This window comes from Octopus sinensis, linkage group LG17 (assembly GCF_006345805.1).
Source record: "Octopus sinensis linkage group LG17, ASM634580v1, whole genome shotgun sequence".
Taxonomy (NCBI): domain Eukaryota; kingdom Metazoa; phylum Mollusca; class Cephalopoda; order Octopoda; family Octopodidae; genus Octopus; species Octopus sinensis.
This window is the reverse complement of record NC_043013.1, coordinates 3,562,533-3,585,643: the sequence shown is the minus strand read 5'-3', so window position 1 is coordinate 3,585,643 and position 23,111 is coordinate 3,562,533. Positions and strand designations below refer to the sequence as shown.

Sequence of the window (23,111 nt, the reverse complement as noted above, 5' to 3'; positions counted from 1 at the left end):
CATGTGTCTTTGTATGTCTTTTTGTCGGTGTTTGTCCCCACCTTACCGCCTAACAACAGGTGTTGGTGTGTTTACGTCCCTGTAACTTAATCTAGTGTTTCGGCCGAAAGACTAATATAATAAGTTGCAGGCTTAAAAATAAATAAATAAGTACTAGGGTCGATGACGCCGACTAAACCCCTTCAAGCCGGTGCTGCAGCATGGCCGCAGTCCAACGATTTAATACAAATACATATATATATATATATATATATATATATATATACATTTACACGCACACACAGATATGTATGTGCGTATATAAATATACAGTATATATATGTATAATTTCCCTCTCTCCCGTATATATATATATATGTATATATATGTGTTGAAACAGGTAATATGGTGAGTATGATGACTCAACAATATGGCTGAGGGAAAATACCTCGGGCAAGCACTCTAAATAGAGACAAGGTGAGCCTGATGTGGTGTTCCCAGTTGAGATTCGTTGATCAACTGACATTATTCTAATCAGTAGTAGCAGACAAGAATTCCTGGCTTATTGCTGCCAGCCGTAGATACTCTTAAAACGAAATCCCACTAAATTGTACTAAATGTGTGTAAAAGAAATTATCAAATATTTCTCAATTTTCTAATTTAAACGCAATATAAAGACTCGAAATATATTTTATTTTCCATGGCATAACGAAAATTATGGTAAAACCGTCCTCCGGTAGACGTTAGAATTTTAAAATTCACCTCAGCACTTGGGAATCTGAGAGAGAAAACGGTTTTAGAGAACATTTTTTAGATGATGCGTTTATGGAATAAAATTTAAATGCGTAAACTGAGAAAAGTTGAGGCTTATTTCCTTATATTAATATGAAATAAAATATTTAACTGAGTAATTAATCTGATATTTTTGTGAAGTAAAATTTTAATTAATTGCATAATTTATAAATTCTTCATGTAAAGGAAGAAAAAAAAAAGGGCGGGTATTTAAGGGGGTTGAGCATAGTATAAAATATCTTTAGAAAAAAAATCAGTGTTGATTCTATTATAAAACTACATTTTAAGTATAAAGATTCTTATTTTTAATATCTGAATATTGCAAGGAATTAGAAAAAGAAAAATGACGAAGTATTTTAGGGAGACATTGGAGGAGGAAGGAGGGGGGAGACGGTTGACCTTTGAACAGCCTGGAAACCGTTGGAGAGGAGGAAGAAATAAAAGAAGAACAGCGGGATTTCGAAAAATCAACCAATCAAAACGCGTCGTTTCTCTCGCAGCTTCGGTAAATATAATTATTACGTCAAGTTTTTACATTTAAATATATTTAATCGTTAAGTTTTGATTATTTAAAAGTAATTTTGTATACGTAAGATAATTATGTGTGTGAAAATTTAATTTTTTCTTTTGAAATCAGGTCAGCGTAGCGCGAGACCAGGAGAATCGTTGAAGAGCATTCCGCCATATTTCCACTCGTGCGACCGTCTTCGTTGGTTTCTCTATCTTTTTTGATCGCAACTAACGACATCCCGAGGTAAAAAGAATAGCCAAAAAAAAGACCCCCTAAACTTAAATTTCTTCAGTACTTGATATATATATATATATATATATTTGTGTTGCTTAAACTCTTCAGGATGAGCCAGTACATCCAAGTTGCTGAAGATGAGAACGACGAACCGATCGAAGTCCCAACCGAAGAAGATGGGGCATTGCTGCTCACCACTCTGGTCGCTCAGTTCCCCGGAGCCTGCGGCCTCAAATATCGAAACCCCGAAACATGTGGCATGCGCGGGGTCCGGCTCACCGACGGCCGTCTTCACCCGCCAGATGAGGGATGGGGAAACCTTGTCTATATCTCCGTATTCCCTAAAGGTATGAAACCCTTAAATACATTCTTCTTCCTCCTCACCATTTTCTCACCTTCGCCTTTTTTTACGTCTTTTTTCTCACTTTTTTCGACGAATCCCACAAGTTTTTTCTTAAAAAACCTCTTCTTATATGTTCTTAATTCGCTAACATAGTTTCTTTCACCATTTTTCGTCGTTAAATTACAAGATTTTTCTGTGTCTGATCATTTTTTCTTTTTTCCCTCCTAATTTATTTCCTTCTTCTTCGTCTTTGTCCGCCATTCTTTCTCTTTTCCGCTCACGAAACCCTTTTGTTTGCCTTCTCCACCGCTAAAGGACCAACCTACCTACCATGGCTACAACAATAAACCCCTTTACACCTTACGACTAATCTTGTAATCGCATTCAACGGTTGACAAAATAAATCGAAAAAGACACTTTTCTCCCAAATTATTGCCTACTTTTGACCTTTCTCCTCATTTTCATACAAGACAAGACAAAGTTTTAATTTTCTAGATGAAATTTTCTTCTGTGTAATTTATATATTTTCATATATTAAACACGAAACTGATCAAATATTTTAAAGGTAGAAAAATTATTGAGCAAATTTTATATTTCTTATATTTGGCAAATAATTATCATATTAAAATCACGAGAACATAGAAATAAGATCGAAGAATAATTTGCACATTAAAACAAATGTAGATTACATGCACATATATATACACACACACGCACACACATACACACACGCATACACACACACACACACACACACACACACACATATATATGGCGATTTCGAGTTTACAGCATCACTTTGGTGCAAATGAAAGAATTGTTACAAGTGAATCTTCTTTCAGGGCCTTAATTATAAGTTTCCTCAAAAGGTGCATTTTCTTCATTTTGTTGCAAGCCCCTTTTTTTTTGCTGCCGGCATAGAAAAACCCAACAAAAAGAAAAACAAAAATATAATTAGCATTATATAAATTCTGACTCTAATAAAAAAGAAACAAAAACCCCCTAAAACGACACAAAACTTGAAATAATTCAAATCCTTATTGATTTCCTATTCGACGTACTTCACAAAAGTGAAAGCAAACGAACCGTTTAATATTAAACCCTAATCTAATCTGCACTCCTGAAGAACTATACATTTCTGAAAAATGTAATTTAAAGATAATTATAAGAAACAGAATGATCCGAAACAATTTCAATGAGGAAAAAAAAAAATAATGTTGGTATAATCCTAATCTCCACAATCAAAAATGTGTTTGAAATTTTCGTTTTAAAGTACGCACTTTTAAAAAAGTTATGACGAAACAAAGTAGCCGGGGAGGGAGGGGCCTGAGTGGAGAGCGTATGTGGGTAGGTTTAACAAATCAATCGGGTATCGATAATATTATTTCCGTATTGGATGGCAGATAAAACGCATTTTGTTCTGAGAAGAAAATTCTGAAAAGGTCTTCTATGCGAAGCTGGGCATAATTATTACATGCAATTAATGCTCTAAATAAATATTTCTTGCTGAAATGTGTTCGCTGCTGAAATCAGTGAGTCTTTGATGCCATCAGAAACGTATCGAAATCTAGTTTCACTATTGGTTGCGATCACAACATTTGCGTAGCGTTAAAATGTAGGAATAGATACGGACGCTCGCCTATGTATGTATATATGAATAATACATACACACACACACCTGTATATGCTTATATATGGGTATACATGTTTATATATATATACATTTATGGTTATGCATTAATATGTGTATATACGAGTGTGTGCATACATTTATATATGTCTAAATGTATTTGTATGTGTATAGCTGTGCATTTGTGTTGAAAAGATGCTCAGTTCTGGGAAGATAGATTGTCTGATAGTCGAGATGGACGGTAGTCTTTGGTGAAGGAAGGTATTTCTAGCGTTCAGCACAGTTAAAACGAACTTGAAAAAAGAGGTTTTGTGAATGTATCAGACAGATTAAGAGTTGGAAATGCAATCTTTGCGACCGACATCTTTCTGTCAAAAGCTGGCTACCAAAGCGAACATGAAATCGCACGACAGTTTGCGAAATCAAAATGCATTTGGCAATGGTTTGCCACCAGTGTAGTATGTATACACACACACACATACACGTGTGTGTATGTATAGATATATTTGTGAATATATATTAATATATTTGTATATTTATACCTGTTAAATTTATATACAGGTGTGTGTATATATGTATAGATATATTTGAAAATGTGTTAATATTTGTATATTTATACCTATTGTATTTATATATATATATCTGTGTGTGTGTGTGTGTATATATATAACCCCATATATGTGTGTGTATAAGAGTTATACACTGATGAAAGCCACTAAGTGGTTTTCCATCACACTAGGAATGGGAGTTGAATCCCAAACCACGGAAAGCTATTGGGATTGGACTTCCATTTCTTTTATACACACATATAATATAATATTTGTAGTCTACGGACAGTTTTACTCGCGCTGGCCACTGGTAAAAAATTGATATTTAATTTTTACCCTATATTTAAAATTTATGGTATTCTTTCGATATGACTCGACAAAGTCAAAACACTTTAATTCGGCTGTTTCCGTGAAAGCACGTGTCTGTCTTGTCAACTGTCAGTTGACGAAATGGGAGGAGGAGGCGAAGAAAGCTACATGCATGGAGAAAAAGAGGGACTGCCTCACGCATTTTATGAGATTCATAAAAGTATTGTCTCTGTTGAAAATAACAAGGCTTTCTTCAAGTTTAAAATGAGACATTGCTGGCATAATTTCGTTATATCTATGTTCCACAACACATAAATACATAAAAACAGAGCAGGACACACACAAACATGAGAACAAGCACGCACTCACAAGTACAACCCCTTAGCTTTCTTCTCCTCCTCCCATTGACGAGACACAGAAACAGCCACATTGAATTATTTTGATTTTGTGGAGTCATATCAAAAGAATACCACCCGTGTAAGTATTGTTTATTTACATCATCTCCATATCAGCTCATTTGGAATCCTTTTGTAGCCACTCTTTGTTCTATGGACATAGTCCTCAATAAAGGTTTTGGAGTGTAAACTCAAATTATTTGAGCACTAATACGTGTTTTCTATATGGAGCATCTCTGAATCTCAGCTGTTGACTGTGTGCATGCGCATTATATATATATATATATATATATATATATATATATATATAGTTGTGTGCGTTATATATGTGTGCAAGAGAAGACCACTAGTTCATGTGATGCATATGGACGAGGATATAGTTGCATAAAGATGTGCTAATCACTCACTGAATGGAACTTAGAGATGAGGGAGACCCAAGAAGATATTGGATGAAGTATTGTTGAAAGCTGATCTCAGTATACTGATCCTTATGGAGAAGATACCTACCACAGTAGACGTGATATCTTAAAATACTTGAGTATTCTTGTATGTGTGAGGACTGGGGGTACTGCCCCATCTCGTAACATCTCTTTTGATCCCACTTCTCTGGAACCACTTCTATTTCTCACCCCCCCCCTCCGCTATTTGCACCAATCATTCCCTTTCTATACCTTCAGTCCTTGCTCTCTCCCCTTTGCTACACTCCATCCTGGTCCTGCTTATCTTGCTGCCTGTCATAACCCCTCCCCCCCACTAGCCACTCCTATATTTTACCATCACTTGCTCTAGTCACCTCTTCTGCCTCACACTCTCTGCTCCATATTCTAATGAAACCTTTCTCTGTATTCTCTACCTACTCACTCCATCTGGAGTATCCATTTAGTCTCTATAGCAAGACACCCATCCCTCTGTTCTCATCAATTGACACAACCCCCCCCCCATACTACTCTACTTTCCTGTCGAAGGTGTCTTTGTCTTGTGAGTTACTTGGTGACCTGATTGATGTTAGTGCCATGTGAAAAGCATCCAGAGGAAGGGCATCTAGCCATAGAAGCCATACCGAAACAGACAAAGGCTGGCACAATCTGGTTAGCCAGCTTCACTTTAACTGTCCAACCCATGCCACCATGGAGATGGATGTTAAATGATGATGGTATGTGTGTATTTTATATATATAATCAGAGATGTATTGTGATATTACACATGTATATATTCATTTATATTGCTATGTAAGTGTATATGTGCATATAATTGTGTGTGTATATATATGTATAGTTTTACACACACACATATACATAATCTGTTTAGTGTTGGCTGTCAACGAAGTATTCAGTACCATAATAGAGGTGAATGATATATTATTTTGGTAGAATCAGTCTCTTGCGACTCTGGTCTTCACACAGGTTATATCATCATCAAATGCCCATATTCCATGCCTTCATGGAACATTGGTTGGATGGTTTGACGAGGACTGCATCGTATACAAATGTCTTTGGTATGATTTCTGTGGCTGGATACACTTTCTTATATTGACCACTTTACAGTGTGTCTTGGGAGCCTTATTCATGCCACGTGCCACCACGTAGCTTGCAAATCAACGAACTTAGCGAGTAGATGTTGCCCCTGTTAGATAGGGTTTAAGGTATAGAGGAAGAGGTTGTAGTGCAGTTTTTTTGTAGAGGAACTACATGGCTGTTCACATTTAAAAGAGTAAAATGAGTGGCACCTCAGCAAGTTCAGTAGTGGGTGGGGAGAATAGAGGTTTGCAAAAGCGTGTAGGGGAAGAAATGGAAGAAGGAACGTTGGCGACATCTGTTGGGATTGAGGGGAGAAGGGTGCCTGAGTTTGGGTTGCTACCAATATGGTAACACTGTTGACGGTGGTGGCAGGAAAGAAAGAGAGGGAGAGAAGACCTTTGGGTAGGTTGCAGGAGTGGAGTGATAAAATGGGCATAATGCACGAGGAAAAATAATTCAGTGGTTCTAGTGAGGGGACAGCCACAGAGTTGGTTCTGGATAGTGAGAAAAGTGGTGGGGAGATGCAATGGATAATATGGGAGGTGAATGCAAGAGTGTATTTATGCTTGTGAGTGCATGTCTGTGTTCAAAGCCTCCCTTGACCTCAAGTGGCCTGAACTCTTTACATGAACACCACCCTGTACTTAACTCCATGTCCCCCTACATGGCCTTGCTATTTGCTTTTGAGCCAAATTAACTAACTAACATAACTAACTAATGCCTGTATATTTATACATATGTGTGCATACGTTACATTGTACATCTATATGTGTAAAATGTGCATATATATATATATATAATGCATGTGTAAATATGTGCATATATACATGTATGTATATGTAAATATGTGCATATAAACATAAATATGTATATAGATATATGCATATGTACATGTGTATGTATGTGTATGTAAATATACATATGTATGTGTGTGTGTAAATATGTGCATATGCAGGTGTGTAAAAATGTACTTGTGTGTGTAAATATATATGTGTATATATATGTATGTTTTTATATGTAAATATGTGCATATATAGGTATGCGTAAATGTCTGTACATGTGAATGTGTATGTATGTGCATATGTCAATACATGCGAGTGTATGTGTGAATATGCACGCATGTCCGTGTGAATATGTACATATGAATTGCATATATACATGTGCATGTGAGTGCATTTATACATGTGGATCTGTGCATATATGTGAATATGTACTTGTGTGAATATATATACATCAATGTGCATATATATAAACGTGAATATGTGCATATATAAATACCTGAATATATGCATATATATATATATATACACGTGAACATGTGCATATATATATACACGTGAACATGTGCATATATATATATATATATATATATATAATGCTGACTTATGACCAAAAACATTTCCACTGTGACCATCCTATTTTTTAGTGGCTCTTACAAGCATTGAGATAAACCATGGGGAAACTTGTGAAAGACAACTCGGTAAATATATCTGTTTTTTAATGAACTTTAAAACTAGAGATTGTCTCTCACTTGTATTGAATTGTTGTTTTCATAAATGCAGGCTTTTTAAGGTCTAGTTGGAAGGGGAAGAGCAAAATTTAGCATCACTCTAGAAACCTGGCCTAAATACTTGTAACAAAGTGAACTCTGCTAAAGAGTCCCAAGATACAGTTAATCTTAAATTGTCTGCAGATTAAGTCTAAAAATGTTATTAAACATAGCTACTTCAATGTAAAATGAAATTTAACTATCATTATTTGCTCTAATTGCTGAGTCACTATCAGAGCTGGAGGAGAAGTTCCAGGTGTGGAAGGAGGGTTTAGAATCGAGGAGCCTTAGAATCAACCTAGCTAAAACCAAAGTACTAATAAGTAGGAAGGTAGACAATCCACAAATGTCTTCAGGAAGATGGCCCTGCTCGATCTGAAGAGTACCCAGTGTAAGCTATGGACACATAGGAGGTGCAGCAATGTCAAAGGTAGGCTAACTGGGAAGATAGTTTTTGTATGTGGCAGATGCTCGGGAGCATTAACCTCCGAAAATCTGCAGAAAACAACTTCCGTCACTTTCCAGGGGGAGAAACTAGAAGTAGTTGATAGCTTCCGTTATCTAGGTGACCAAGTCAGTAGTGGGGGTGGGTGCGCTGAAAGTGTAACTGCTAGAATAAGAATAGCCTGGGCAAAGTTTAGGGAGCTCTTACCTCTGCTGGTGACTCTGCTGCCTCTCGCTCAGAGTAAAAGGCAGACTATGATGCATGTGTACAAACAGCCATGCTACAGGGCAATGAAACATGGGCCGTGACTGCTGAGGACATGCGTAAGCTCGTGAGGAATGAAGCCAGTATGCTCCGATGGATGTGTAATGTCAGTGTACTTACTTGACAGAGCGTTAGTACCTTGAGAGAAATGTTGTACCTAAGAAGCATCAGTTGTGGTGTGCAAGAGAGACGTTTGCGCTGGTATGGTCATGTGGCGAGAATGGATGAAGATAGGTGTGTGAGAAAGTGCCAATCCCTAGCAGTTGAGGGAACCTGTGGAAGAGGTAGACCCAGGAAAACCTGGGACGAGGTGGTGAAGCACGACCTTCGAACTTTAGGCCTCACTGAGGAAATGACCAGCGACCGAGACCTTTGGAAATATGCTGTACGTGAGAAGACCAGGCAGGACAAGTGAGCCCAGCCCACTTATGAATGCCTTTCCTCCCTTGGACACAAAGACCTGTTGAGGCAAGCGAAGTCGATATAGAACCTCATCCGACGACAGGCACCCATGCCAACCCCCTTTGCTTGCGAAGACATGTTGGGGCAAGCGAAATCGAAATCGAATTAAACCAGCCAGGATCCCTGGTCTGGTGGTACGTAAAAAGCACTATCCGACTCGTGGCCGATGCCAGCACCGCCTCGACTGGCTTCCGTGCCGGTGGCATGTAAAATACACCAATCCGAACGTGGCCGTTGCCAGCCTCGCCTGGCCCCTGTGCAGGTGGCACGTAAAAAGCACCCACTACACTCACGGAGTGGTTGGCGTTAGGAAAGGCATCCAGCTGTAGAAACATTGCCAGATAACACTGGAGCCTGGTGCAGCCTTCTGGCTTCCCAGATCCCCGGTCGAACCGTCCAACCCATGCTAGCATGGAGAACGGACGTTAAACGATGATGATGATGTACACGTGAAAATGTGCATATATATATATATATACATACATGTGAACATATGCATATATATACACACGTGAACACATTCGCATCTGTACATTCACAGGTGAATGCAGATGTGAATGTGCATAGATACCTGTGATATACATTTTTCTGTAAATCTGTGCAGACATGTGCATAAAGTTGTAGATTCACACACACACACACCTATATATATACTTGTTTCAGCTAGTTGACTGTGGTCATGCTGATGTACCGCCTTGAGTCAAAATAATCAACCCTAGAACTTATTGTAAGCCTGATACTCATTCAATCAATCTCTTTTGCCAAACTGCCAAGGGATGTAAACACTCGAAAATCAGTTGACAAGTGATGGTGGGGTGAGGGTACAGACACACATACACTACAGGCTTCTTTGTTTCCGTCTACCAAATCCATTCAAGGCTTTGGTTGGCCCGAGGCTATAGTCAACACCCAAAGTGCCATGCAATGAGATTGAACCCGAAACCATGTGGTTAGGAAGCAAGCTTCATACCACACCAGCCACTCCTGAGCATATATATAATGTATGAGATTTGCATTTTGAAGTGGCAAAGTTGTTTGCACCATAGACATGATATTTGATGGTTGTGAATGTCTCATTTACCAAAGTTTGAAGTCATCCTCAGCCTTGTAAATAAAATTAAGTGGATAAAAATTGGGTAGAGGTTTTCTCAGTGCCTTCTATGTGCCAGCTCTATCCATGTCACATTTTGTGCCATCCTACTTCTGAAGTATACCTCTTGGGTATGTAGCGGTGGTTGTGCATATTTGGTCTTATATATATGTTTGTATAATGTATTTATGTAGTGATTATTATTTTAATGTTCTTCTTTATGCTTGGATCACACGGAATTCTCTATATCTGGATGCCCTTGTTTTTATGGGAGGTAATATTTATATTCATATACATGTATATATAACATTTGTCATTTTAATCTCAACCCACCCATGTTTCGGAATGCAGAGGCAAAATTCTTTGCAGCCTGATGCTCATGTTACCCAACCCCCTCATTTGTAAGAGAGGTAATATTTTATTTCCCTGTGGCTGGGAAGTAAGAGACTGGTTGTATGATGATGATGATGATGGTTTATGTTAACTTTTCTATGGTGTCAAGACATACCTGATGGTTTCTTTCTCTGGTTTACATCTACCAAATCCAGTTAATATTTTGTTCTGCTCAAGACACTTGACCAAATTGAAAATGTAGTTGGGGGGTGGATTGCGTAACCATGCAGCTGTGCCTGTGGTTATGTAAATGTGTGTGTGTATATATATATATAATATATATATATATATATATATATATATATATATATATATATATATATATATATATATATATGAGAGAGAGAGAGAGAGAGAGAGAGTCAATAATAAAAGGGTAAAATTAATTAATTATTAATTAATAATTTTACTAAGTAGTGTTCAGTATGTAAAAAGACCATTTACGGTATATTTAAAACATTACGTTGTTTAATTAGGGTTCAGTAAAAAAATTTACTTTACCACACACCGAACTTTTAGAAATAGCAGCCAAAAAATTTTAGCTATTTCCTCTACTATAAGAAAAGTCTCCCAGACAATGTATACTCAAAAATAATTCATGTAGGTATAGAGGGAAATTGTCTGGGAGACTTTTCTTATAGTAGAGGAAATAGCTAAAAATTTTTGGCTGCTATTTCTAAAAGTTCGGTGTGTGGTAAAGTAAATTTTTTTACTGAACCCTAATTATACAACGTAATGTTTATTTATATATATATATATACACACACACACACACACACACACACACACACACCATAAGGCCAAATGGTTATGTTCCCTTCATAACGACAAAATCCTAACTTTAATTCAGTGCTTGGCATCTTAGAGGTCATTTTCTGTAGTTTCAGTTTAATCTGAATCTTGTAAAAGTGGATTGACAGAATTGTGTGGATTGTACCAGTAATTTGAAAGGCACAACCTTGTTTCACACACTAGCATGCTGATTATTCCTGAGAATTATGTTGAGTATATCTGGAATGGTTGACAGCTTGCATGTGAATTTGGAATGGGTTATTCAGTTGATTGAACTGAATTGTACACTGTGTGTGTATATATATGTATGTATGTATGTATATATATATATATATATAGATACGCACATATGCATATGTATATGTTCATACACAAGTATATGCATAATTATTATTATTTGACATCCCTTTCTCCATGTGGCATGGTTGGACAGTGTCTGCTTTTTTGGGGGGGCGGTAGTGGAGGGGGGCACTAGCGAGGTCATTAATTACTTCGAAGACAAGTCCCCCTCAACTGAGTGTGGTATAAGTATTGAAAGTGAAAATATGATTGAGGTATGGGAAGAGTTGTCTTGTTGGAGAGTTGAATACACGACTCCCCCAGGTAAGAGAGAGAAAGTACAAGGTGAACAGGAGAGATTAAGGATAATAGGTACATATAAAAGTTAATGCACACGAAACTCTCAGCCCTTGAATCACTAAATATGAATATATGTATACACACACACAAAGTAATCCCTTGCCATATTGCAGTTCACCTATTATTTAAGCTTACGTCTATTCCTCTGCTGTTTTACATTTATAATAAAATATATGTATTCAAATTATCAAGACAATAAAAATAATATACAGTACAGTTTCTACTTCGGATTTTCACCTATCTTGGGGTGGGGGTTTGAAACGTAACAGGGGATTACTGTATATAAAAACCACGGTTTGCCCCTGATGAAATTGCTATTAAAGGGGAGAGAACCTCTTCTTGGTTGGACAAAGTTAAAGATTCATACAAAAACAAAAAAAATAGTTCATAGTTTAAGACATTTCATTTTTCTTTTTTCTTTACAATACCCTAAATAGTTAACTGTTTATCTGTAGAGAAAGAAATTTCTTACATGCTGATGAAATATTTCCACAGCAAACACACACCTAATGCATATATGTGTATACACAGACAGGCCTGTGTTGGTTTTGCGTTCTGTCCCACTTCATGGCACCTTGGGCAAATGTTTTCTACTATAGCTCTGGGCTGACTAAAGCCTGAGTAGGTTTGACAGACTGAAACTAAAAGAATCCAGCCACGTGCGTGTGTACACACTAACTACAATTGGTTAGTGTGTGTACGCACGTGTGCTAGTGTTCCTGTATCCTTTCCTTGACTGTGATAATTATAAGCAAGTGTTACTGTGATGCTGTTTTCAATATTCGAAAATGTCTGGTCATGGGAAAATATTACCTTAGAAACAGCTGAGGCAGGCTTGATGCCAGGAATTCATCTGTTTGCAGAAAAATCTGCTTCAACTAATTCCATCCAACCCATGAGAACATAGAAAATTGGACAGTAAAATAATATACAAATTTTATATATATATATATATACATACATACACGAATCTTCACACGTGCCTGTTTCAGTATATATTCTTGGTTTTTTTATGCTAAGAGATGGGATGTTTTAAGTGGATCCTGCAGGTTGGAGAAATATATTTTGCTCCAGTGTCTTAGTTTTGGCATAATTTCTACAGTTCGGTGCCCATCCTACTTTGCTGGGTGTAGGTGATCTTTTTATGGCATCAGCACTAAGGATATGACCATGTATCTAAGGAGTTGAGATACGGTATGTGCTTTATGTAAGGATTTGAAAGGTTAAAGTCTGGTTGGAAGTTTATCGAGGAGATAAATGAACACCTCACATTTTATGTAGGTGTGTGGGGGTAATTTAAATGATGCAGGTAAGAGAAATAACTAGTGGTAATGGAGTGAGTGAATCTATCCTTGAGGCAGCTTGTCCAAGAAGGAGAATGGAAGAATCAGGAGAGTTGGTTGTATGATTGCAAGAGTGTGGTAAGAGTAAGGAATGGATTTAAACTAGTATAAAGTAGATGATAATCATCAGTGGGAGAGTAAGGATGGTAAAAATGAGGGGTGATTTGAAGGAGGGACCCAGTTGTGTGGAGTCTGCATTTTGACTTGTTAAGGACATTGGTGAGTGACCCACTTGTTTGCTTAAACATTACTCCCAGAACTTGTGTGCATTATGCTTTTTGAACTCCAGATCCTGTAGTGCTGGATGGGTCTTGAACACTACATACAACCAATCATGTCCTTCATGAGGTTCAGGTTCCTGACATTGGCCTTTATTACCTCATTCTACATCTTCCACAAGTTCCACCGACTGTGATTGGCCCTTGTTATACAATAAGCCATTTCTGTATGCATTATGAACCAACACCAGTGCACTTGTTTCTCTTGCACACTAAATCTGATTCCTGTTATTCCTAGTTTCTCTTGGCACAGTTGTAGTGTTGTTCATGTACTCTGGCACTGCAGATCCAACAAAATGTTTGCTTTATTTCTTTCCAGTCTTTGTAGGGTCTGCATTCAGGCCCAAATTCTCAACCACCGTATAGCATTGCAGATTCTAAATGAGCATCATACAATGTGTGTGTGTGTATAGTTGTAGATAGGCATATGCATACCACTGTGCCAGTGGTATGTTAAAAGCACCCAGCACACACTGTAAAGTGGTTGGTGTTAGGAAGGGCATTCAGCCGTAAGAGACCAAGCCACATCAGACTGAAACCAAATTTTAAAAGTCATTGGAAAGGTTACAAGAGCTTTGACAAACAAAAACCAAACAAATGACTTTAACCAAATTAAACAAACAATCGATTAGCCAACTGACTAAGAATAAAGGAGTGGAATTGAACCAGTGCATGTGTTAATATTGGCATGATGACCCTCCTTAGACTACAAAATTTTAATCTAGAGAAATTGTGCAAATTACTGGATTATCTATTGGTCAAACCTGATTGCGCATAAGAAAGGTAAAGCAGAAGAAAATTCTGGAATTTGTCTTTGAAGAAAACTAGGAAATGAAATAGATGTCATTAACTAAATGAAATAAACTCATACACAAATACAAACCCATTTAATGATTTGTAATACAAATTAATTGAAATTTGTCACACACATAAGATAGATAGAGATAATGAAGTAAATTTGAAAAAAAATGTTTATAAATCAAATTTATATATGTATGCATGTGCATGCACACACACACTCACACATTAAAAATTATCTGTTTTCTCACTTTCTTCCAAGCATGTGGAAACTTCAAACTGTTTTTTCTCTTTATGTTCTGAAAAATGATTTGTTTCCACAGTAATTGCTTCAAAGAAAAATGTGAAAAAAAAAAAAAATCTAATGGTTTTGTTTCCTTTGGAGACACTGGCTGCATGTAGTTTCTTAAAAATAACTGAAGTTTTAAAATTCTTATTATATTCAGGTGTAAATTAACTTTTATCATTATTGGAACTGTTAGCATTGTTTCACTTTCGGAAATAGAAATATCTATTTCATAATCATATGTGTGGTTTTTATGTTTGCCACATATTTTCATAGATTTTTCAAGGTCTTCTTTCAAAAATACTTTCAATTCAAACTTGCTGCTTGACAACATGAAGCTGATATCCAGTTTTTGTCCCTAGTGAAATGTTTCAGAAAATGCAACACTCACTTCAGAAAACGTTTCATCCACCTGATTACCCACCACTCTGGCCTATTACAAACCAGATAGATTTAATACTCATTTTGAAATGGGATTAAGAGATGCTTGTGAATATTAAGGCTTTCTTTAGTAATTAGCTATATTGCAGTAAAAGCCATACTCAAGTGACGAGTTGTGTATTCTGCATGTGTATAGTTGCACACACAAATACTTGGATGAAACAATTACATGTGCTTGCACTTAGATAATGCATATGTATTTTTAAGTGTGAATTTCAATTATTTTGTTTGTTTTTCTGTGAATGGACAAACATTCTAAAGCATTGTATTACAGCTGGATACTTGTTGCTAATCTATACCTTTCTCAAGTACAGTATGTGATGATGATTTTTTTTGCAAGGAATACCAACAAATAATTGATTTTTAACTGCTTTTGGGAAGACAACCATGTGTGTACATATTTCTCTTTTTTCCCCCCTCTCTCTCTCTCTCCTCTCTCTGTGCACGACGACCTTCAAATGATATCAGTTGCTTTATACTAAAGACACTTGCCCAAAGTGCCTTAACGTATGTGTACATGTATGTGTGTGTGTGTGTGTGTGTGTATGCACATGTTGCATCCATATGCTTATTTGTGTATGCACGTTTATGTATGTAGACTTAGATATACCTATGTATATGTATACAAGATATATACAAATGTCTGTCTGTCTCTCTTTCATATATATATACATACATACATACATACACACACGCAATAGTGTGCTGTCCTGTACTAATCTATATGTATTATGTATATAAATAGTATCCTGTCATGTATTTATGTATATGCGTGTTTGTGTATATATGTGCACATGGTAACATTGTATTTACGTAGGTATGGTAATCGCATACATAGATATGATATTTGGAAGCATACATATGATGGTGTCTTTAAGAAGTTGTATGTATGTCTATGTATTTATTTCCCCCTACTTTGACTAAAGCAACCATCCTATATATATTGATGCTTGTTAGCAATACTCTAAAACTAAGGTCATTTTCAAAAGTTGGTAATAGGAAGAGCACCATTTTCTTCTGGTGCATATACAGAAAATTGGATGTTAAGAGAATGAAGATGGTGGTGTGTGTGTGTGTGTGTGTGTTAGTGCATGTATTGAATATTTATTTATTGGTTATTGGATTCTAAGTCTGGAGAATATTCTTCTTTATGGAGTGATTTGATAAGTTTTTATTTCATTACACTCCTGTCTAGTGGAATGATTTGGCAGCATTGTTAGTGTTTATTAAATGCTTTGTGGTAGTTATTTAGGTTCTTAACAATCTGTGTTCAAAACCTGTTGTGATCAAGTACCAGTTGTATATTGGGTCAATTTGACTAATCTTCTGAAGTTTATAACTTTTTGTCAGTGTTAGAACCAATTGTATTTGTCATAAAATTATTTATTTTACCAATTCATACTTTTTGTAGGGCTTTTTATTTTAAAGTATTTAATAAATTTCGCTTGAAAGTATGTACTGTAACTTCATACACAGTTCAATATTCTTGAAACTTTGTGTGCTAAAGTAGTTTCAAGATTATTATTTTGTAATTTGCTTGATTAATTTATTTCAGAACTGTTATATTTGCATTATTAATGTAAAACAACAATTTTATGATCTTAGCCAAATATTCAATTTTAATGTAAATTTTTATAATTAGTTGTGCTTTGGCAATAAACTGAGTTTACTCATTAGTTTTTCTGTAAATTTTTTGTTTCCAATTCAGATAACAAGCGTAAAGGGGATGATGGCTTAGAAAATCCTACTGCTAAAACTAAACGTCTTGATATGCAGAAGTGTAGTGACTTGATAGTGCTTGGTTTGCCATGGAAAAGTACAGAAGAGGACTTGAGGAATTACTTCTCTCAGTATGGAGAACTTCTAATGGTGCAGGTATGTTGTCTGTTTTACTCCATTGTATCTAGTTTATAAATAAATGAACTTCTCTTAGAATTTATGTTTTAATATCTATTAACGGTTTCTGTAATAAAATGTTTGATTGTAGTATGTAAAGTTTTTAAAAATATTGCTGGAAACTTAATATGTTGGTTTTTCCTTACATTTGCAGGTGAAGAAAGACCTTAAAAGTGGCCAGTCCAAGGGATTTGGCTTTGTTCGTTTTGTTGATTATGAGGCTCAGTTGAAATGCATTTCCCAACGGCACATGATTGATGGAAGATGGTGTGATGTCAGAATCCCAAATTCAAAGGTATTTTCATAATCTCACAAAATGCTATTTGAACTGTTATTTCATAAATATCCATTAGTTTACATGAGATAAAAAGTATGTAAATTTATTACAGATTCCTTTCTTCTCTATTTCAGGATGGAGGTCAACAAACGATGAATCGCAAAGTTTTCATTGGTCGATGCACTGAAGATATGACCGCCGATGATCTGCGTAGCCACTTTGGCAAATTTGGAGAGGTCATTGATGTTTTCATTCCCAAGCCTTTTCGAGCTTTTGCATTTGTAACTTTCTCTAATCCAGAAGTCGCTCAAAGTCTTTGTGGGGAGGACCATATTGTTAAGGGAATCAGTGTCCATATCAGTAGCGCAGTCCCAAAAAACTACGACAAGTTTGGAGATAAGAAAGGTCAAAATCAAGTTCAGCCTCCGTATAACCAGGGATATGGTCAAGGTGGTTGGGGACAGGGAAACCAACGTGGAGGTCAAAATATGGGCAGTAATATGAATAATATGGGGGGATTGAACTTGAGTGCTTTCCAGTTGAACCCTGCAATGCTGGCTGCTGCTCAGGCCATGCTTAGTAGCCAAGGTGGATGGGGCCCTTTAGGGCTTGGCCAAGGAGCAGGTGATACCTCAAACCAAAACAGCAATCAGAGCTTAAGTAGTTTTAATACTAGTGGTCAAGGTGCTAATAACAATAGCTTCCTTGGTTGGGGTGGCCAGACCTCAGACAGCGGCTCAGCACAGGCAGGTGGCTGGGGTCAGCATAGCAAACCAGGTGGTGGTTGGAACTGAAGGACAATTTGTTTTAAAATGAAGTGTTGGAGGTATGCAGATTTCAGTATTTAATCATGATGTTCCAGATAAACTTATTTTTAAAGAAAGCCCCTCCCACTCCCAACCAGAAAAGTGAAAAAAGCAAAAAAAAAATCAAAAAAAAAAAAAAGCAACCAACCCTAAATCTCCAAGTTCCAACTCCTGTGCTTAGTGCTGCAAGTGTTAGATGTGAGAGTTCCTTCCACCCCATTATGATTATTATTTTCTCTTCATTGGCTCCATTTAATGTGTGGTTTCTGCTGTGGATCATTATAGCAGCAGTGACAAGTGGGAACACTACTCATCGTATATCCAGCGTCATTTGGCTGAGTGCATGACATTGAGTGTATTCGACAGACTTGATGAGATAGATTCACCGGATTATCTGATGCTGATGAACACGGAATGGCTGTCTTAGGGTGTGTCTCTTAATGTCTGCAGTATGGTTGAATGCCGTTTGTATAAGGAAATAAATATGACGTGTATGCTTGCACTGTTGTTGTGTGTGAGATCATTTGCTAGTTTGTATAGCTGTTACTGTAATGTGTTTGCCTGACGGACGAATGGAGGAGAGCAGGTCAAGATGGAGGCACAATGTGTCTGGTGTCGAAGTTGGCTTGGACGAGGAAAACAAAACAGAAAAACAAAACCCTAAAATGAAAGTATGTATAGTACTTACTGTATTCAATAGCTGTGCCAAACCCTTATTCTATTTATTACTTTGGAATTGCTAGATTTCATCATTAACATTTTCCTCCCTCCCACTTTGCGATCAAACTGTAAAAAATCTTCCCTTATTGCTAACTTCTGTCATTAACCCAAGAGATCATAGTGGTATAAGGATTAAATTATTCAGTTTGATTTTTTACTAGAATGATTACCATTATATATGGTCCTTTTTATCAGTTCCTTAAGAAATAAGTGTGTGTATATAATAGGTTTGTGTGTCTATCCCCTGCACCGTATTTAAGTCAGTTTTATATCCACCGAAGTGAAACTGGGATGGATTTAAATTACTTACATACGACACACACACATAAGTTTATGTAACACACTTGGTTATTGTGAAATTTGCATAAATTTTAGTTCTGCTGAATAGAGTAGGATTTATATAAAGTAAATATGGATTTATATAAAGTAAGTCAATTTATAATGAATTAGAAATTTCTGTGATTATTATTGGTTCCTTAGTTCTACAGAATCCAGTAATTGTCATTGGTTATGCGTGTGTTGCCACTGACTCCACAGCAAATGAAATATCAAAGCAAAATACATGCAATAGCAGAATGATTAATGTATAAGATAAATGCTTATGCAAGTTTAACCACTTACTTGACTATACTCTGAAAATATCTATGTACTGAATTTATGATATTAGGGTGTTAATCAATTTTATGTTAAACCCTAATATAGAAGTACCCCCAATATAATGTGTAGGAACTGTTGAATTTATAAGCTAATGTAAAGTTTGTAATGAACTTCATAGAGGTAAGACTAACCTAATGTGATATCTCAATTCACGAGAAAGGTTGTACTGAGTTTTACTTGCACAACTTATATACACATGCACACACACACACACACACATATAGCTAAGGTTCAGATGAGTTTCTTAGTGTTAAATATTTTCATTTGAAAGAGTATCACCAGTAAAAAAAAAAAAAAATACTTGCTCCACTCTGAATATGCATATGTAGCTATCTTGTGCCAGTCAATGCAGCCAAAAGTTTATAAATCTTAATATTTAAAATTTGTCACAGCAGGAATCCTATACCTGAGTTAGGATTTGTTAGGGTAACCTGAGGCTACCTAACTTTTCCCTTTTCTACCATGGCATATGGCAGCACTCCGCAAAGTATGAATTGTGAGTTTGGTGAAGTGGCTGACAAATGAAACTAGTTTTTACATGGCGTTCACTCAGGTGAAAGCAGAAGGTGGTTCTGTGTAGAATATCTGGCTTGTAACTGTTTGTGGAATAAGTGTTAGTCAATGACTTAACTACTAGATCTTTTTAAACACTATTACAAGTTTTGTTTGAGTGAAGATGAAGTCATTGTGTTTTATGTGTGCAAATATAACAAATGTTAAGTTGCTTTATTAAATTTGAATCAATTTAGTACTAAATTAAATTGCCACTATGGTCCCTTTTAGCTTAGTAAGTTTGCAGTTGAAAAGTAACTCTTGGATAATGGGGATTTAGTAAGCATAAGCTTTTATTGATATTATCTTTTGCCAATTCCTCTTCCATTGATATGTCAGGTAAACACACTCACAGGTAAGTCACTTTGGTCATTGGCCTTGGAAAAGTTGCCATTGATCTTTCTGCTCTCCCCAAAGCACTAGACATTTATTGTACTAATGATTTGGGTTGTATATTTTATTTTATGTTGTTTCAACACTGCCAGGACAGAAACCAGGAAGTTCAACAGCAAGTCTTAATTTTAGAATTGACAACAATTATAAAAGAGAGTAACTAATGAAGTAGAGAAGGTGATTCTAATCGTAAAAGAAAGTTTCCTTTCTATTAATTAGATGTAATTAATTTGATACAAAATAAGCTGATCACTATATGAAGTATAGCATAGAGCTAACAAAGCAACTGAATAATTGATTGATATTAACAGCTATTGACTGTTCAGTTATGTTTAAAGGACTAGGAAAGCTGATTTTGTAGCAGTGTTTCATCTTAGCTTTGTTCAGAACAAGTTGCTCCTTACATGTAAATGTGGAAAATTTGAAAGCCAGATGGAGGAAGTCTATGCTTGTAGAGTTTTTCCATTGTCAGTGTTGGAGACGTTTGCAGGCAGTTACGTAACCTCACAAGCTGTGTTTCTCAGAATAAGGTTTGTATTTCAAAATTTCCTTGCATGTTTTTAATTTTCCTGTTTCCTTATTACACACAAAATTCAGGTAGGTTTGCTTTGCATCCAATAGATTAGTGCTTGGAGCAACTAGAGAAGAACACGAGCACCTGTGTTGGACTGGAAACTAAGAAGTTTCGCTTTGCTTGCACATAATTTCAGCATGACGGGGTTTGGGTCAAGCCACCTATTATTTATTGCTTTTTAGTAGACCACATAATCGCTGATAAAATCTCGATTGCATGTAAGAATTTACAGGCTAATCTGTATTGGCCACTGCTTCTAAAGTACTCTAAAGATCCCAATGTTAAGACACTAACAAGGCTCCAAGTCAAATTTGCTGTTGGTGCATGCACTTCGTTTTCGCTTGTTTATCACTCAGGAGCACTCTTCACAGGGGTTTACAGACCCTAATTGGTCCTCTGCATAAGAATAACTAATAACCATAGCAACAAGCATTTTAAATGAGACCGATCAAAACTTAATCCTTATCTCAACTTTTACAAGGTGAAAGCCATTTAAGCGTTAAGAAATGCCAGTCACTTGGCTGATGATGCATTGCTTATTGGTAAGTTGTACAAGGTGAGTATCCATGTGGTGGGGGGAGTTTTCAACTCAAAACATCTCCTGGAATCTTTTGGTGGAGAAAGCGGGAGAAAATGGACGTGTCATATTTTAAATAAATGACGTTTAATTTTTTTGCAGTAAGAGAGAGAGAGCAAAAAAAAAATTGACGGGGAACATTAATAAATCATACTAGAGAAAATTTAAAACTTAATTTCTGAAGTACTAAACAAGGCACCAAAATGCCATTAAGAAATAATAGCACATAAGTGTAAAAAGTAACCATGGTGAGTTGAAGTTTGGCTAAATTTTGTAGTATACTCGGTGGTAATTTTTCAAAATAAATTACCTCATAAAAAACTTGTGTTCTTGTTACTTTTTCGTGAATGTGTGGTCATGAGTGCCTGAATTACAACTTCAAAATAGTTTCGCATCTCTCTGAAAAGCCACTGTTGTAATTCCTTTAAAGGTATAATATTGTAAAAGGCTGTCTACGGTAGATAACTCGTCTCCACCATGGTTTATTCCCCTTTAACTAGCTGCTCCGTCCTACAAACACTACAAAGCCTTTTCACTAAATTTCCCAGCTCGACATTGAAGTGTTTTGAGTTATCGCGCGAAATCTTTAGTAACTTGCGTCACATGTGTAGGGATGGCTTTTATAAATGGCAGTCCTGAAATACGAACTCGAGATAGCAAATGATTTGGTAGTAAAAAGAAAAGAAAAAAAAAAAAGATAGCTGCTAGGAGCTGAGGCCTAAAAGGCGATTTGCTCTTGAGGGATCGCAGTTTGGGCCTGGACAAATTTCGCGATGTTAACGATAGGTTTAAATAACACGACATAATAGAATTCAATCAGCTCCAATAAAACTGAAGCCATCGCTGTTCTATTGGAGATGGTTGATATCCCCCCCCCCAAGATTTTAAGGAATATTGTGCACATTTCGTTGATTTGATCGTTAAAGGTTTAGGACTGGGTTTTCCCAAATTACGCAAGAAAATGAAAAAATCTTCATGTTTACAATTTGTCGGTTAAATTGTGAAATCAATGAACTGATTTAGAGTTAGGCATTTGCACGAAATTTTAACGATTTCAAAAATGTATTGGTATAATCTTGTATTCGTTCGCATTCAAATCAGGGGAGGCTACTCTAGCAGCAAACTAGTTTTGCATTGATTTTTAAAACTAGTCAGCGAGTCTGGAAGTGAACGTGAAATTGGCTTAATGGGAAAGATGTCAGAAAATGCCGCGACCATTCGTCATTTCCTATATTCTCAACTAGCTTACATAAAACTCCAGTTTACTGATATTAAAATGGGTTTGGTTTTGTGTACCGCGTTTCCTAGCGTGAGCATGTTATACTAGTAAAATAAAACCACGCACCTATAACGAAGTGAACAACAAACCATTTTATCCAAAGTGGGATTATCAATTCTAAAGATACCTGGTCACTATTCTGTGGATGTTGAAGCAAAGATCAAGATGAGTATGTCGCTGAACCAACTAACACGTGAAAGTGCTGAGAAATGTCTTTCAAGTAAAGTGCATTTTTCCAACCCGGAGCGCTCTTGATGCCATTGAATCACAGCATGCTCCTTACTGCGATAGGGGAAACAGGTGGCATCTTGAGACGTAGAAATTTCTTCCAAAGTATCATTT

At 36.4% G+C, this 23,111-nt stretch overlaps 1 protein-coding gene across 3 annotated transcripts; it reads left to right on the top strand.

Moving 5' to 3' along the window:
• Positions 1-1,407: 1,407 nt before the first annotated feature.
• LOC115220690 (TAR DNA-binding protein 43) lies at positions 1,408-21,595 on the top strand. 3 transcript variants are annotated; one of them, XM_036510265.1, is made up of 6 exons: positions 1,408-1,525; positions 1,625-1,863; positions 7,685-7,738; positions 16,747-16,913; positions 17,089-17,229; positions 17,346-21,595. In XM_036510265.1, the coding sequence occupies exons 2-6, from the start codon at positions 1,626-1,628 to the stop codon at positions 18,003-18,005; spliced, it is 1,260 nt and encodes a 419-aa protein (XP_036366158.1). In that variant the 5' UTR covers positions 1,408-1,525; position 1,625; the 3' UTR covers positions 18,006-21,595. The 3 variants fall into 3 exon arrangements, with proteins under 3 accessions (XP_036366158.1, XP_029646681.1, XP_029646682.1); XM_029790821.2 differs by having other exon boundaries at positions 1,418-1,863; XM_029790822.2 differs by lacking the exon at positions 7,685-7,738 and having other exon boundaries at positions 1,420-1,863.
• The last annotated feature ends 1,516 nt before the right edge of the window (positions 21,596-23,111 follow it).